At 40.0% G+C, this 17,952-nt stretch overlaps 2 protein-coding genes across 2 annotated transcripts; one reads left to right on the top strand and one right to left on the bottom strand.

The window, feature by feature from the left end:
- Nucleotides 1-240: 240 nt before the first annotated feature.
- On the top strand, nucleotides 241-11,014 carry utp4 (UTP4 small subunit processome component). The gene is made up of 17 exons (XM_041794785.1): nucleotides 241-338; nucleotides 510-673; nucleotides 1,513-1,701; nucleotides 1,780-1,864; nucleotides 3,217-3,306; nucleotides 4,299-4,510; nucleotides 4,606-4,777; nucleotides 5,097-5,188; nucleotides 5,321-5,417; nucleotides 5,534-5,598; nucleotides 7,005-7,121; nucleotides 7,319-7,475; nucleotides 7,786-7,892; nucleotides 7,996-8,091; nucleotides 9,949-10,134; nucleotides 10,243-10,353; nucleotides 10,733-11,014. The coding sequence occupies exons 2-17, from the start codon at nucleotides 515-517 to the stop codon at nucleotides 10,847-10,849; spliced, it is 2,052 nt and encodes a 683-aa protein (XP_041650719.1). The 5' UTR covers nucleotides 241-338; nucleotides 510-514; the 3' UTR covers nucleotides 10,850-11,014.
- A 3,352-nt stretch (nucleotides 11,015-14,366) lies between these two features.
- il17c (interleukin 17c) lies at nucleotides 14,367-17,126 on the bottom strand. The gene is made up of 4 exons (XM_041795190.1): nucleotides 16,958-17,126; nucleotides 15,840-15,961; nucleotides 15,538-15,761; nucleotides 14,367-14,646 (listed from the first exon to the last, which is right to left on the bottom strand). Exons 1-4 carry the CDS (start codon nucleotides 17,124-17,126, stop codon nucleotides 14,367-14,369), a joined length of 795 nt encoding a protein of 264 aa, XP_041651124.1.
- Nucleotides 17,127-17,952: the final 826 nt, after the last annotated feature.

Below are 17,952 nucleotides of genomic sequence, written 5' to 3'. Positions count from 1 at the left end.
AACCGTATTAACTGCTGTTGAAAACGCATTACTGCCACCAATTGTTCTGGAGAGCTAATGAGTGTACTTTGTCTGAAGACGAAAATGGACTAGATAAATACCGTTTATATAAAATAATAATAATAATTATAAATATAGCTTTACCGAGACGCGTTCTCAAATAAATAAACAAACAAAATAATCTTGTGTTGTTACCATAGGGTTGCTACAATGATGACGTATTTCCGTTTAGTTTGGCATGTTTGTGTCAAACGTTTCCGGTTCAAAGATTCCCAACGTGGCTACTGATGTTTTCTAGCGTGGGGATTTTAAAGCTACGAAAATAAAGTGACGGAAAGGTAGACAATATGTAAATTCTGTTTTTATATGGTGTGTTATTATTGTGTAATTTAATGTGATTGTTTTAAATTCTGTGCTTTTACGTTTGATCTGGGTATCGGACAGCAGTTTTCAGACGTTATCTGGAGTCTCCTGCTCAGCGGTAAAAACTAAACCGTTTATATTTTTAGGTGAAATGGGAGAGTTTAAGGTGCATCGTGTCCGCTTCTTTGACTACATGCCCAGCGCTATCAGAGCCATGGCGTTCAACAGGCGCACTGAGCGGCTGGCTCTGGCTCGGGCTGATGGAGCTGTGGAGATCTTCAGCTTTGCTGACAACTATTTCCAAGAAAAGGTAAGAGCTCAAAGAGAGTCCAGATCAGTGGTTTTCAACCTTTTTTTCCCCAAGGTACACATAAGATCAATCCAAAATCTTAAGGCACAGCATATACTTGATATTCAAAACGCCCCCTTTAAAACGCGTCAAATGAACTTTTTGTTGTTGTATAGTTGAACAAACTCCCACTGCACACCTAGACTTGCCTCAAGCCACATCAGTGTGCCCACCACACCTCTGGTTTAACTTACCTGCCGTTGCTCAAAACAATGAGTATCATATTAAACTGAACAGCACTGTGATTGAGTAATAGTGGCCTTGTATCATCATGCAGTCGTTTTTGGTCGATTAAGGATATTCTAATCAGATGAATAGGGACTTTAACATTAACGTACGTAACATGTATCTAAACCTCCAGATGCCTTTTCACGAGCTGCTAAAGTATATGAGACTATTAGCCTAAAGATTTACTTTGTTTTTAGTTATTTTCTATGCTTGAAATTGCAGCTCAGGATATTAGTCAAAGTTATTGACAACATTCTCCTAATACTACCTTCCTTCCTTTTTTTCCTGGCAAAAATTATCTTAAAAGGTAAAAAATAAGTCCCTACACAGTTCAAGTTCAAAATAAATAAGAGGAACTGTTTTCATCAAAACTAAGACAAACCATAAGTTCTTTACAGAAGCTCTATGTGTGATGTATATGTATTATTGAAGAGGGCTTCACTGTGTTAATACTACATCTCAGCTTGCACTTACTGAATGAGATTGAGCCTGTTACAGTATATCCAACTTGTCTGTGATTTTCTGTATCACAGTGTCCTGAGCATTGATAACCCCCAGATTTTGATTCACAGGTCATTCCAGGACAGGACGGCAGAGCTATAGAGGCTCTGTGTTGGGTTGGCCAGCGTCTGTTCAGTGCTGGTTTGAATGGAGAGATCACTGAGTATGACCTAGAGAACCTCAGGCCCCGCTACACGGTAGAGGCATATGGAGGGCCAATATGGACCCTCAGCAGCAACAATCAAGGAACTCTGCTAGCGGTAAGTCAAATCCTCGTTCATAGTAAACTGATTCAGGGTCTCTAGGTTTGCTTGATGACTGAATGTTTTCTCTTTTAGTTGGGCTGTGAAGATGGGACTGTAAAGATTTTTGAAATCCTGGAGGAGAGAATTCAGTTTCAGAGAAACCTCGACAGACAGAAAGGTGAGAGATTTTGCTGTTTTTCAAATGGATATTACATCCATAGAGTGCAGACCACAGTTATTTTCATCAGATGTGCACAACATTGTCATTTTTTTCTGCTGAGATGAAATTATTACCACCCAGATATGGATCTAGTGTTTAACGTTTACACATTCAACAGTTACCACTTGACCAGTTATGGATCAGTACTCGGTTATGGCCAGTCAGAAAGAAAATAATGACAATTTTAAGAGCCAATCTATGGACATTAGTATCAGTAGGAAGATTGGTATCATAGAGTCACACTTTGAGCTTTAAAAAAAGTTTATAAGGCAAGGTTTACAGGAGCGCTGGAAATGATTAATGGTTGAAGAATTGTTCTTACACTCGATAAATAAATTGAGCTACATCAGGACAGAGGAGTAAATGAAGTTCCTCTTTTTTTTCCTTTCTGTTTTTGCACATACCCACACTCTTATCTTTTCTCTCCCGTCCTTTGGGATCTAATATAGGAAATGATAATCAACCATTTTCACATATGATCTGGGAATGTGCTGTAATGTCCTGTGTGTTTTTTAACAGTTGAAGATAGACTTTTATTATGATTAATTTCCATGTGTGAAAAGTTACAGACAACTTCAGTGCCAGAAAGAACCACCAAGTTCCAATAAACTATATCTAAATTTCATATAAAAAGGAATAAAGATGGGTTTAAACATTTTTTTAAACCTTCGACGGTTTCAGTTGCGTCTGACATTCCTACAGGAAACAGCGCATAGGATTATTTATAAACTTAATCATTCCTTAACACCAACCTGCACCAAGAAAGAAGAATTAAAGTGTTTTTAAACTCATTTATGGATCGCATTTCAGCCCCTGGTGCATAGTAAACAGTTTGACCTCAGCAGTTTAAGACCATACTGTGGTGCCAGCCATGCCGTGCCATGGCACAAAGATGTGTAAACCAGTAAAGATGCACATTTGTCATTTACCAAATTAGCCTGACATCATTAACAGGAGTTCTTTATTATCATTTAAATCATCTTCACACACAGGCAGTGGTGCTGCAGGTAGCAATGGATACACACTCTCAAGGCATTTATTATTTAAGTGAGCTCATTGTGCAGCACTGTCCTCATGACGGTAGTTAAAGCAATACCGTGGCTATTATTTAATACCTCAGGATGCAGTATTACTGCTAATTCCTAGATAATATCCATTTTCACATGAAAAATGAGTTACTTTAAAATTTGTAGATTTTTTTTTAACACAGAAGAAGCACATGCTCATGCTCATGCTCAGACAACTTTGTTTTTTTACAGCAACTTTGAACAGCACTTCTCATGACTTTGTGACATTCAATATTCCACCAGGTCGCATTATTTCTCTCTCTTGGCATCCCTCTGGTACTCTGATCGCTGCCGGCATGATGGACATGATTCGAATCTTTGATGCTGAGACAGGTAAGCAGATATAACCCAATTCTGAAACGATTAGTACAGTAAGTACATTTTTCAACTGAAGATCAGCAGCTGGGTGAGTCTTTTGAGTCAGGCTGGCAAATATGGACCAAAAATCATATCTTTAGAATCAGCTTTATTTGCCAAGTATGCATATGCACCAACGAATTTAACTGGTAAGCTTTGCTCTAAGTGAACATGATTTAAACATTAAATACAGAGCATAAAAATAAACAAAAAAGTATAAAGATTAAGATCTGAATATGTACAAGCTCTTGTAGATACCATTTCTAGCATATACAAGTCCTTGTACATGAATAGTATGGTTGCAGGGTGCAAGAATGCTGACTTGACATAATCAGAGGATGAAACATGCAAGGGTGTGGGCAGATTTACATGAAGTAGATAGGATAATTTAAGATAGTTGATGAGTACACAAATATGCATATGCGGTGTGGCATTTTACCCCAGAGAGCCTTTATGCAGCATTTGAGTTAAAGTGAATAGATCAATTACTGGCAGCATTTGAGGACAGTATATAGATTAAATTAGTAACTAGTGTGGTAAGAAGTTTAATTAGTGCAAATATGAGTCTGATTGGACAGTCCACAAGTGAGTTATAAACTAATTCCTGTTTTCCACAAATATGCAAATTTGAAGCCTTGCCATGGACACATTCTTTGAAGAAGGCTGTTTCTTTTTTTCCTTTTTATTTGACTCTCTGATTGCAGCTCATGCAGCTTGACACAGCATGCCCACTTTTAATTAAGACTTTAAAGATCCACAAGTCATCACAGAAGAACATGTGGCTCAATAGCCATGCGTTGTGTATCACTGGTCTATATTGTGCTCTTCAATGGCCAGTCAGTGGAAACATAGAACATTATATTAATGCAAAATAAATAATATTTGAAAATATAACTCAATATATTGCCCAGCTCTACTGTAAATATGTTGATGGCGTATTAATTCCCCTTTATTTATGCGGAATTTAGGCCACGCTACTCACAGACTGCTGGTGGAGAGAGGTGTTGGAGCATCTAAGAGTAAAGAGGTGGTGGTTTGGAGCATTGCCTTCCTGTCTGACCACACCATTGTTAGTGGTGATTCTGCAGGAAAGGTTCAGATCTGGGATGGATTGACAGGAACCTTGGTTAAAACCCATCTGGTCACCAAGTGGGATGTTCTGGCTCTGGCTGTTTCACAGGTCGGTGTTGTTGACACCATGATTAGTTAAAAATATTTTTACTTTCATGACACTACAGAGCCACCATAACATTAAATCTTGTGAATATATGACAGGATGAGAGCAGTCTGGTCGCAGGCACATCAGAGGGAACTGTCATCCAGTTTCAGTTCCTCTCCTCCACAGTGGACCGGCATGACAATGAGTGGATCAGAACAAGGACCTTTAAAAACCACTCCCATGATGTGAGGGCGCTGGCTCACACAGACATTGCTGTGGTTTCTGGAGGTCAGTGTAACATCTGTTATCAGAACTTTAAATGCATGTATAATGACTTTTTTCTGTCAATGCTGAATCTTAACAGTGTCAGAATCTCAAGGATTTAATGCCTTATAGGTTAAGACACAAGGATTTTGTCTCTGTGTTTGAGTGCATCATAACATAGAAGCACACAGCAGTCTTTCTTTTAGTTAAAGAACCGTATCTAAGATAAATGCAATCCTTGAGTGTAACTCAGGTGTGCAATTCATGTAATATGCTGATAGGACCATCAGTCATTATATACATCAACCAAATCTAAATGTGAGCTTGTAATTTGACATGTCAGGTATGGACACCCAGCTGGTAGTGCGACCTCTGCTGGACAAGGTGGAGAAGAACACCCAAGAGTCAGCGCTGCGAAAGATAGCATTCCCACATGTGAGTACATATTGAGTTGAAGTGAAATATGTTTCAATAAGTACTCCAAGACCATTTTTTTTAATTGACATTTGATAGCTTTCATGAAAAACAATCATGTTTGTACCCTGTATCTGCTTGCCCTCCATACAGAGAAATCTTGTATGCTGTGCAAAGAAAGCAGGACTGCTGCTCTTCCAGTTCCCTGACCACTTAGAGGTGTGGAGAGTTGGGGAGAGCGATGGACATGGTGAGGTCAAAACATGCACACAAACTCACCTGTTCTAATGCAAGACAGAACAGTAATAGTGGTATTGATAGTAGACATACGTACAGAAAGCTAACTGTTCCAGTATGTGTTAACAGGAAAGCCTGGTGAGAGTCTGCCTGTGAAAAGGAAACCAGAGAAACTGATCCAGCTGAAGACAAAGGTGTGTACAGATGCCTTTTGGACCTTTTGTTTTACATGTTAAGCTTGATTTTTATTGCATAAAATCTGTGCTGTAGCATACACTGTAGGTCCATGTCGCCTTAAACCCTACTCAGAGGCCTCTCTACAACATGTTAAAACACATACTGTGTGTACTCTAGAGGGGGATAAATGGCAGCACATGTCAGTAAAAGTACACTTTATGGTGTGCAGGTCCAGCTGGCAACAACAGAGAAATATTTAAATGTGTCTACTTCATCAGGTGATGCTAGGCCCAAACTGAGAAAATATGATGACAGCTATCTTGAGTTTGGTTTTATAGAGAACAGGGGCGGAGCTCCAAAATGTGTTGTGTGGCTTCACATGAAGCCATGAAGCCCGCCAAGCTTAAGCGGCATCTCATTACAAAGCATGCATAGTTTAAGGACAAAACAAAAGATTTTTCTGACAAAGGGTGAGGAATACATCTGCTAGAAAACAGGAATGTTGAACCTGACAGCAACCCCAGAAAAAGCACAGTGGGTTTCTTATTTGGCTGCTCAAAGGATCGCAAAAAGTAAGAAGCTACACTCAACTGGACAAGAGCTTGTATTTAGGTTGAAGAGTTTAAAATACAGCATCTAGGAGTGCAAATAATCAGCATTAGGGTTATGTGGGGGTCCTTGGAAAATGATCTGTCCTGTAATGGGTCCCTAGCCCCCTATAGTTTGAGAACCCCTGCCTTAAAGCACACTTCTGTTCATCAGGAAGGTAAACAGATACCAGGGAAACTAGTCCTTTTTAAGTGCCACACCACCAAGAGAGATTTGGCACTTGAGCATAATAGTACTGGCTTGCAGAGGATGTCCACATACAAAACCTCCAAAAATGCCATTATACAGGACCATGGGGGTACAAACACCAAAATACTGAACTACTTTAAAGGTATTTCAGAGCAGTGCAGACACACAAATGCACCACTATGCAGCTCAGACCACTACAACGTAGCTACAGCATGGATTCAGAAGACCATCTTGGAACTGACTAAAAGTTAAAGTAAGATCTGACACAAATGCCATCAGTAGGCTGACATGTAGCAGGAACAGTTGAACAGGTTGCTATGTTGAGGCTGTCTAATCCACCATCTTTAAAATATGACAGCAGTTGCATTATGCAAATAACTGGGAAAGCTTTTGGTTTATTCTTTAATAATGATCCATAAAAAAGTGAATTTCTAACTGTGTTTTGTTATTTAACTTGAGTCAAACACCATAAAAACACCGAATTCAGTGACAAATGGATCTTATTTAAAACTCATATGAGTTTTACTGGTCTCGATGGTATCTGTCAGTTGAGCTCTCAGCCTGTTGTGGTCGTGAATTTAGAGGGTATTGACACAAAACTCTGTGTGTGCTCTGAATGTTGTAGGGGGAGGATCATATCTGCTGCAGTGCTCTGTCTCCATGTGGAGGCTGGCTGGCTTACTCCACCATCTCCAGTGTCCGTCTATACAGGTTACAGTACAACAACATCAGCATCACAAAGGTGAGCTTCTTTTTGTCTGAAAGACACCTGCCGCCAACTTTAAGTACATTTAGAGCCTCATCTGATGGGACATTAGAATATATAATTCATGGCTGTGTGTTTGAGGTCCTGTGTAAACCTATTCATGACAGGTCGTGTATGTAGGTAATGAGGAGCATGATGAAGCTCATCCCTATTCCTCCTCTTCCTCTCTTTAGATCTCCAGACTTCCTAAAGAGCTCCGCTGGGTTCACCAGCTCTGCTTCTCCTCAGACTCCTCCAAACTCTTTGCTTCCTCTGCTCACTCAACTGTCATTGTTGTTGCCCTCAACCAGCTGGAGTGTAAATACCTTCACACCCTCAAACCAAAGTCTGGTGAGTCGTAATTCAGGGAACTTACTTACTTGTTAGTTTACTTGTAATTGTGGCATTATATCCTTAGTCTTTAAATTTACTTTTTTATGCCAAGACCCAGCAGGATCCTGTCAGATGAAGCCAAACTCACATAGATTCTCTATTCCCATGACTGCCAGTTTCTGTTTTATTGTTTAAGTTTTTTCCAGAGAGTTTGACTGTACGTCATAAATCAAACTATAATTATCACACCAAATATTTAGTTTGAATAACAGTAAGTGTTCAGTCTCCAGAGGTCTACATTGTCCTCCTGACTTTTCATATTTTTTAGGCTCCAGACAGCCAGTCCACCTGCTGTCTGCCAGTGAAGATGGGAAATGGCTGGCAACAGCAAACACAGACTGTGAGGTCCACGTCTACAACCTTCACAAGCTAAAGGTTAGAGGGAGCTGAGATGTTCCTCCTTATTATATTAATACCTTCTATGCTATTCCTTGGAGATAGCTTTAACATTAACTTCTTAATGACTCACTGTTTGCAGCTACATTGTACAGTTCCAGTGTACAGCTCCTGCCCCACCGCCTTCGCCATCAACCCAGCAACAAGCAACCTGGTTGTGGTGCATGCAGACCAACAGGTACGTACAGCATTAAACTTAAACTGCTTATCAACTGCTCTGCCTAGGAAAACAAGATGAGCACAACATTTATGGGGAAACCTTTTTCATCAGCTTAATCGTTTGGTTCATTTTTTCATGTATTTAAATTACTAATTGGGTCTAAACATACTGTGTGTTCAATAAGTATTCAGACCCCCTCTCCATATTTACAGTTTTGTTATGCTGCAGCCTGATGATTGTTTGAATTAATTTGATTGGAGTCCACCTGTGGTAAATTAAACGAACATGATTTGGAAAGGCACACACCTCTCTATAGAAGGCCTCACAGCTGACGATGCATATCAGACCAGAAACCAACCATGGGGTCAAAGGAACTGCCTACAGAGCTCAGGGACAGGAGTGTTGTCAGGCACAGAAATGGGGAAGGCTACACAAAAATGTTCTGCTTCACTGAAGGTGAAGGACTCTTCCGAGAGCTGGTTACCTGGCCAAACAGAGCAATCGGGGGAGAAGGGCCTTAGTAAGAGGGGTGACCAAGAACCTGATGGTGACTCTGACTAAGCTCCAGAGATCCTGTCTGGTGATGGGACAAAGTCCCAGAAGGACAAACATCACTGCAGCCTTCCACTGATCTGGGCTTTATGGCAGAGTGGCTGGACGGAAGCCTCTCCTTAGTGCAAAACTCATGAAAGCCTGCATGGAGTTTGCAAATAAAGCACCTGAAGGACTTGCGTAATGGTCCTTATCTGGAGCAGGGCCACGCAGCAGCCTCCAGTCCTGAAACATGAAGCCAATGTGAAAGTGCAAAAAATTGCAATATGTCGAGTGTCCACTTGAGTCTGGCTGCAGGAACAACGGAAACCACATACACGACACAGGTTTAAAAAGTAAAAGTAGAAATAAAATGGTTTACAGCCTGGTTCAAAAACCGAAATGTGTCTCATTAGCTAATGTCTTCATGAGTGCATGCTGTATGGGGGTTGAATTTTTTTGTACCACAATTATTTCAGTTATATTTAGGAAAAACCTCACTGTGCACCGATAGGCTTATCGTCTCATTTGATTGACTGGCTGGCAGGCACTACCTATCTATCACCCAGAGGACTAGCTTTGGTGCTAGCTTAGCTGACAGAAAGTCCAGCTCAGTGGGCGGGCTCTTGTCTGTTAGGTTGATCTAAAGTTCAGCTGAGACAGCAATTTCAATATGGAAGTCACCACGGATTGGCTTCAAAAGCAGCTTGAGTCCGCCTATTGTAATCAAACGGCTGACGTCGCACAGGTTTTGTCAATTTCTTTCTACAGTCTATGTGGAGGGCCCAAGTGAGCCTGCCTTGTCTCAAAGAACATCACAGGGGCTCATCACTGTTCGGGGACGCCTTTCAAATGTGTCTAAGTAGCAACTTCTGCAACAAACTTTGAAATTCTTGCCATATTACCAGTAGAAGAAGAGAACAAGAAATGTTGAAGTTGAAACAATGGATGCTTCTCCTTCATGCCACACCATCAGCTCTAAATGTTTCCTTAAACAAGGTAGCTCAGTTGCAGTGGTAAAGCAAATTCCCTGCCAGGCTGGGTTGCAGTGCCAGGTCATTACATTGAACCAAGCTGGTCAGTGTAATGAAAAAATAAGAACTGAACACCTGTCATTTGCTGTCACATTAAAGGATTACTTTGCAGCCATCAAAGCTGTGTTGTAGTTGTCTGTTGCAGGAGAAATATTCAGATTGTTGTTTTTTTTACTTGTTTTTTATACCATAATGTAAATCTTAAGCCACAAAAAGACAGCATTTATTTTAATGTTTTTAAAAGCTAAAATTGAGATAAAAATGCTCCAGATTTCAAAACGTGTGTTTTGTTTGCGTCTGTGTGGTGCAGATCTTTGAGTACTCTCTGGTGCAGAAGGAGTACACAGAGTGGAGCAGGAAGCTGCAAAAACAAGGACTGCACTCCCTGTGGTTGGAGAGGGACACACTCATCACTAACGTCACCTTCAATCCTACAAACCCAGCTCACATCATCCTACATGACATGTTCATGTTCTGTGTCATCGACCAGAGTCTGGTACGTGAGCTCTGATTAATCAGCTCCAAGTGTGATTCAGTTATTTTATTAAAAGCAGGAGAGTGTTGGGTGACCTTTTTAAATATTTGCGTTTGTTTTTATGTTCAGCCACTTCCTGAGGCAAAGACTCTGCTCTACAATCAGATGACACTAAAGAGTCTTCCTGAGGCAGAGAGGATACGACACAGTCATGCTTTTAAGATCTGCAAGAATTTCCAGGTATCATCGTCATCATGAGTATAGAGAAGCTCTTCTTGTTTTAAGATTGTTTAAAAGTCATTATCACACGTGTACTTGAAAATGTCTCGAAATTTCAGACAGGCTGTCTCTGAAATCCTGCAAAATCAAACCTATGACAGGGGGAGACTCAAGATAAAAAGATGGACACAGATAAAGACAGCTGGATAAAGTCAGAATGGCATCACAACTCTGCCTTATAATATCAACATCCATCCAAGCATAAAATTTTAAATCAGTATTTTTGATTTGATCCAGTCAGATTATATTCTAAAACACAGTTTAATCTGCATTATGATTAACATAGGTTCTTGTTAAACCTTGTATTTACAAGGGAAATAACATTTGTATTTTTCCGCAGCATCTCTTGTGTGTGAGTTTACTGGAGGACCGCTCTCTGGTTGTGGTGGAGCGCCCCCTGCTGGACATCATGTCTCAGCTGCCTGCACCTGTCCGTCAGAAGAAGTTCGCCACATAAATGAACTGTCAGAGAAAAGGAACATTTTAATGCTTTACTGTGACTTGAACATCTGGACTCATTTTCAAGATGTGTTCATGAGGGTTAACTTTGTAAAAAAAAAAAAAAAAAAGAAGAAAAGAAAAAAAATTGAGATAAAATAATAAAAAGATTTATTTACTGTCATTCCTGTATGATTCTGTGTGTGCATCCAGTTATCAAACTACCTTTTTTTTTTTTTAAAAAACAGTCTGTCTGATTCAAACCAGTAACCTTCATGCAGTGAGGCAACAAAAAGTCTAAAATTCACTATCTCGAATATTCGAATGTTGTGGAAAGGTCCAATTTACAAAGGTTTCCTGAGTCTTTATTCTCTCATTCTTGTTCAGTTCACACAACTGGGATCATGGAGAAGACTGCTGACTTGACAATTGTCCAGGAGAGCTTCACAAATAGCTGACTGAGGCTAGAGTCACTGTATCAAGAGCCACCACACACACAGGTCTAGGAAATGGGCTACAAGTGTCGTATTCTTGGTTTTAGCCCATTCCTGAACCACAGATGTCATAAGCCTGTCCCCTCTACCAAGGACAAAAAGAACTGGACCACTGCTCAGTGGTCCAAAGTATGGTTTTCAGATGAAAGTAAATTTTGAATTTCATTTGGAAATCAAGGTCCTAGAGTCTGGAGGAAGATCGGAGAGGCACAGAATCTAAGGTTTTTGAAGTCCAGTGTTTTCAGTTTCCACAGTCAGTGGTGGTTTAGGGTGCCATGTCACCTGCTGGTGTTGATTGACTGCTTAATCAAGTCCAGAGTCAACGCTGTCAGCCGTCTACCAGGAGATCTTAGAGCACTTCATGCTTCCATCTGTTGAGAAGCTTTATGGCGATAATGATTTTTTTTTCCCCAGCAGGACTTGACCTCTGCCCATAGTGAAGCCAAAACTACCAGAAACTGGTTTTCTGACAGTGCAGTGGTATTACTGTGTTTGATTCGCCAGTCAACTTAACTTACCTGAGCTGAACCCTGTGCAGAATCGTTGGGGAAATGTCAAGAGGAAGTTAAGAGACACCAGACTCAAGAATACAGACGAGCTGAAGGTTGCTATCAGAGCAACCTGGGCTCTATAACACCACAGCAGTGCCACAGACTGATCAACTCCATGCCACATTGTGAAAATTTAATTTGTGCAGGAGTGCCAACCAGTTACTGAGTGCAATGAGCAAAATTTTCCAGGAGATCAACATTTCTGTAGATTGTTTTTTTGGAGTGGAGTTTTGTGATATTCTAACATTTTGAGATAGTGGGTTTTAGATTTTTGTGAGCTTTAAGCTGTAATAATCAACATTAAAACAAAAAAAATCTTGAAATAAATCACTTTGTATGAGATGTATCTAGAAGGAAGTCTCACTTCTCTGATCAAATTGCAGGATGAAATTAACTTATTCATGATGTTATGATATTTGAGATGCACCTGTACATGGAACAGCTGCATTTCAGACAGCAGAAGACACTGTTCTGTCAGGTATTTCTACTTTAATGCTAATGACAGGTTAATGGAAGAGCTTTCATACATTCAGCATGGGGTGTTGTATGTACAATCTCATTTAGGACTTTGATTATTTGAATAAGAAAAGCAGAACAAGCAACTGTAAGCCAAAATTGTCAGTTATGTCTGCCTTTATCTGTTCAGAGTTTCTCTTTGTGTTTTCTCTTCTTTGAAAATCTGCAGTAAATCTGCACACCAAGTTGTCGGAGGTCTGATTCAAGTGCAGCAACACAATTTTTTTAAGTTGTGCAGTTTTTATAAAATGGAAATCCAACAAGTCCAGGTAAAGCCAGAAAGATGCTCAGGTTTTCTTGGTGGACCTTAGCTGGGCTAAGAGAGAACAGGATAGGGCTGGCTTCTGTGGGCGTTGATGGAAGTTGTGTTAAACTTTTCCAGTAGTTCTGAATCTATTACATTGAACTTGTATTAATTGTAAAGAGGAGCATCATGTTAACTGACTTACCTTTTTCCACTGCTCTGTGGTAACTGAGTATTTAGCAACATTTATAATCCATGAGATAACCCTGGCAAAATGTGTATAGGTATTTTATTTTTCCTCTGTATTTTGAAGTAAAGTTTTATAGCAAACACTTCTGGCAGGCCTACTCCTGCTTCTGATAAGTTTTTTTCATTCTTTTTATTAGTAAATTAATTTGTATGAGTTTCTATTTTATTGGCTAGTTATCGGTTAAGACAAATTATTTAAACACAAATAAATAAATAATCAAATAACAGCTTGTGGATAATGTGGACAGTTGAGCTGTCTGTTGTCCGAGAGTAACAGATTTGACTGACTATTCAATAATCACTTTATTAGGTATACCTTCGCATCTACTTATCCATGATGCCATGGTTTAGTCAGAAACACACTCATCATACATGTAACCATTTTATTTATTGCAAAATGGATAAATATTTTGACTTTGTGGATAAGGCTCTGCTCAAAAGATGCTCTCTGGGGTAGTCAAGCAGTATGCTCTAATTTTCTAGGGAGCTAGAAACCCCCATATGGACAGATACATTTATGACGATACATGAACAATAAAATTAGTTCAAAAGCTATTAATCCATACTAGCATGTATCTGAATATGAGCTTTATGCTATAAAGGAGAAGGCTGGGGTGAAGGGAGGTTAAGCTTTGCCAGTGACGCAGCAGCATTGTGGTTCACCAGCACAGATGCAAGCAGGGATTCCTAAAAAGTATTTCATTTTCAAATACACCTGGAGGCTGGAGCCTATCCCAGCTGTCACTGGGCGAGAGGCTAACTAATCCTCTCTTACTAGAAATTAAGATAAACAAATCCAGTGATGCTGGTTAACCTGTGTCAGGATGCTTTTCCAAGCCTGGGTGTTGAAATCACTTATAGGCACCAAACACAGACTGTTTTCTTTTAATGTCATTCATCTTTATTTGCTTCCTTGAAGCTGAACTTTTCAGTTTTTATAAGACTTTCAAGTCCTACTAGGACAAACCCACAAGATATCGAACACACATAAACACCAAGTCTTCTTCTCATGACAATTCTTCACTTAATTAACCAATTCAAATGCAAAACAAACAAATAAATAGATAATAATAATTATTGTTATTTAAATATTATTAGCAGTGTTAAATTATTAGTTTAAAAACACTATACAATAGCTGTTTTATGCGATGGCAACGCCATCAGTGGTAAAAGGGAGAGTAAAAACCTCATTTACATGAGCTGCATTATGCAGAGCAATAAGAATAAAAGCAAACAGGACCTATAAAGACCTAAATATCACACAGTGTAGAGCATCATATGATGATGTGAAAATAAATCAGCCTTAAAAAGAGGCTGATGTGACCTTGACTTGGGAAGCATCATTAATGATGTCGGGGTGCCAACTGTGCAGTACATGCAGCCAACACTCTGCTGGTTTCACCTCTTCATCTCACTGTGACACCCCTAACTTATGAAGAAGTTGTATTTTAAAACAAATACAACTTCAAGTCCTTCTGTCTGTCACCACTGCACCCTGGGTCTGACACAGGTACAACCCACAGCCACTTTCACAGAAACAGGCCTCAAGCGGTAGGTCTCCTCGTTCTCCCTGATCTCCCTGTTGTCACAGAGCTCCTTCCTCAGAAATCTTCTGGTCTGATATATGGGGACTGAGTTGTAGTCATCGCTCAGCACAAGTCTCTTCTCCCTGTCTGGTCCATTCTCGATCAAGATGCATCCCTCGCAGAGACACTGAGCCTCATAATACGAGGAAGGAAAGTAATCAGGCATTGTTCTAAGTCTGGAATGAAATGAAGAAAAGAAAATTAGATGAAACATGAAGTGAAGCTGGAGAATTTTCCTAGAAATATACCAGATACTTATTCTTTGAACCAATAACTTAAATGTTAGATTAATGAAGTACAGTCATTCAAATTACGCGCAATAACCCCATTAGGTGTTCCTTTTGACCTTTTTGGTCAGTTGCTTGTCAAGTTTGTGAAATGCTTTCATACAAAGCTGATTATTTTATTATCTAATTTCATGATAAATATAGATCAAAGGGTCCCCAAACAAATTTTGTCATCTACTTGGCCCCAAAGAGGTGTTATCACTCATGGAACTTGAATTCTATGCTATTTAAAACAAAGAAAATACTACAAATACCCAAAAAACCCAAGTGTTGTCAGATTTATTCATATAACAGATAATAGTCTAAATTACATCAATAATTGTGAGCTTATATCTTGGACTTTAAAAAGCAAGAGACATGTAAACGTTACTAAAAAAAATCACGTCATTACAACTTTTAAATCAGTGAAATTGCCTGTATACTGATGGATGCTTTTCCTCTAATTAACCGAGGTGTGGCGCACGTCTTCTGTACGTCATTGACGCTCAAAGCCTGGATTCATGGATGAAGTTGTTGCAGCCAGGTATGCAAGTTTAACATACGAATTAGAAGACTGTGCATGCATGTTACTATTATTTTATCCTTTTAGATATGTCTGGGTATGCGTTATTACGTAGAGCTAGTTTAAATTTAAAGTTATTGTGCGCGCAAAAAGTTTGAATCTAACAACAGATAAAGTAGGTAAGTTCAATATTTCAAAGGAAAGGTTTAACTCAAATACATTAGATATAGTTTCATTAAATCTATGAATGATAGTGAAAAAAGCAGCATGCTACTTACACGTATCTCCAGGGAGACAGGGACCTGCTGCTCAGGTTCTGAGGTGCATATCTCCGGTACAGCTCCACGGGGCAGGCAGGTGGTTCTCCAGCTGCCTCCGTTTCAACTGCATCCCCCTCGGGCACAAGCATCCCCAGTTTTTTCTCCGCTGCCTCCGCCACCCTGTCCTCTCTCATGCAGTGGAGGGACACGGGCACGAGGAAAAACATCCCGAAGATGAGAATCTGCGGAGGAGCACAGAGACTGTCAGTCAGTCGGTCCGAAGATGGATGAAAGGCGCAGAGAGCACCTGCGTCACTTACCTGCTTCAGGTCCATGTCTCTGTCTCTCTGTATCTTTGTCTCTTCTGACTTCTTTCGAGGGTTTCTGTGCTGCTTTTGCTGACCATCATGCCCGGGCGGCGACCTTTTATTCACTCGTGTATCTGGGGAAAACCGGCGGCATGAGGAAGTGGAAACGCTTCCTCTTAGTCCAGGTAGAGAGGCAGGTGTGTAGGAGTACAAGCCACTCGTGCCGTCATAGGAATGTATCAGAGCTGCCCAACTTAGGAAATTTACTCGCACGTATACACGCACGTACTAGAGTGCAGTCAAGCCATTTTTATGTTTATGTCTCATTGAATCTTGGTTTCTGTCTGCTTGGACAAGTGGCTCTCAAAAGGAGGGTCAGGACCCAAAAGTAGGATGCTCAGAGGTGAAGTCAGGATTTAGAGGATCACGGGCAAAATTAATAATAGGTAACCTGCTGTATGCAGTGTTGCAGCAGTGCACAGAAACTTGACATATATTTTAGATGAAATAGTTAGAAATCCTGTTTTAGATGGTTTTTTTTTTTAGGGGAGACCGGGTATGGTTGTAACACTTTTTGCTTCAGCACCTTTAACTCACTGAATTTTTGAGTTAGAGTTCTCAAACTTTAATACAAAGTACCCACATTTGTTTACTACAAATTGCACCAATTCAAACCTCTGCAAGAACATCACAGACCTCATGAGGTGATGTCAAGTACATGGTGAACCTACCCCTCTACCAGGGTAGGTTGTAACACATGCTGGGGTAAGTTGTAACAATTAGACAAAATAAGCAAAAGCAGAGGCCACACCATGTGACTGACCATAACTCATATCCACTCTCTGTTTGACACAGGTGTGTGTCTGTGTGTGTAAACTAGTCTAGAACAAATTTCCTTAACGATATGTATGGTTAATGAACACTACAATGTAGCTGTGTAAAGAACATTTAGGTCTAACAAAGAACAATGCCTAGGTGTGTTTATGTGCGTGTGTATTTTTAATCAGAGTCACAATGGTGACAAATGAATGTTTGTAACCCTTGATTGCAGACTTGGTGAGCCCAGAGACTGCATAGGACACATTTTACCTATGCCTCCTTTGGCTTTGAGTTTCCCAATGGCTCCATACAGACAACACGAAAGGTTTCATTGTCTGAGGCCTCAGCATCCTCAGCGTTGGCTTTCAACATTTTCTTGGTGGGCTGTTTACCCTTTTTCTTTCGCTTGCCTTTATTCTTTCCTAAGATAGGCCTACTCTTTCCTATATTTTTGCGTCTTCTTCTCTGTTCTTCCTCCATCAATGCTTGATTCACTGTGTATCGGTGAGTATTTCAGACTGCCTCTTCTTCCTGTTCCCGCCAGTTGGGGATGGGGATGGTTTAACCCACCCCACCCCGTCAGCCATTGTTTAGCTAGCTTTATTAGCATAGTGGTTTGAAATTAGCAGGGGAAAAATCCAACACCTTTTGCCTGAGAAACTACATTTTTTTTCTAATAAAAGTCACATGGTTTTATCTGCAATAGTATAAGTACTAAACAAAATAGAGTCTTGGTCAAAAAGTGTACTTTCTTACTTCAAAATCATTTTTTTCTCTATAGAATCTGCATGCACCTGTTTCCAGCCTTGATAGTCACATGTGTGATCGGGGAAGAAGTGTGTAAATACTGAAATGATCGTACGACTCCTATCTTGTCCCTGATTCGTGGAATTGGTGGTGTTACAACTCTCCCCATGTTACAACCATACCCGTATCCCCTATCTGATTACGCTACACATCTACAATAAAAGAGATGATGAATTAGGAACTTTTAAGCCATTTCTTTCACAAAGCTACATAAATGAGGGGTGTCAGCTTCAGTCTGGAGAAACACTTCCTACTCAAGCAGTTGTCACTGATGATGTGGATTATACAGTATCTTGAGTTGCTTGATCAACATAGAGCACATTATTACGTTTAGTCCATTGAGATCGCACCCTGGAGAGGACTGTATCATTTTTCGACTGGAAGTGGACATTGATATAGTGCATTACTGTAAAAGGCACTTTATCACATTACTTCAACTAGGGCACCCTAAAGGGCACTTTACTATGTTTTGACAACTGGATGGGCACCCTGAAAGGGC

Source organism: Cheilinus undulatus, linkage group 9, assembly GCF_018320785.1.
Source record: "Cheilinus undulatus linkage group 9, ASM1832078v1, whole genome shotgun sequence".
Taxonomy (NCBI): domain Eukaryota; kingdom Metazoa; phylum Chordata; class Actinopteri; order Labriformes; family Labridae; genus Cheilinus; species Cheilinus undulatus.
Note: the sequence above shows the minus strand (reverse complement) of the source record. Positions and strands in the feature narration are given on the sequence as shown.

Bases quoted from the DNA above. Each gene is read 5' to 3' on its own strand.
- il17c (XM_041795190.1), bottom strand. From the start codon at position 17,126: ATGGAGGAAGAACAGAGAAGAAGACGCAAAAATATAGGAAAGAGTAGG. The intron at 15,962-16,957 runs GTATGGAGCCAT...GGTTTTCCCCAG, and splicing joins TGAAACCTTTCGTGTTGTCT to ATACACGAGTGAATAAAAGG. The intron at 15,762-15,839 runs GTAAGTGACGCA...GCTCCTCCGCAG, and splicing joins GAGACATGGACCTGAAGCAG to ATTCTCATCTTCGGGATGTT.
- utp4 (XM_041794785.1), top strand. From the start codon at position 515: ATGGGAGAGTTTAAGGTGCATCGTGTCCGCTTCTTTGACTACATGCCC. The intron at 1,865-3,216 runs GTGAGAGATTTT...ATATTCCACCAG, and splicing joins AAACCTCGACAGACAGAAAG to GTCGCATTATTTCTCTCTCT. The intron at 10,354-10,732 runs GTATCATCGTCA...ATTTTTCCGCAG, and splicing joins AGATCTGCAAGAATTTCCAG to CATCTCTTGTGTGTGAGTTT.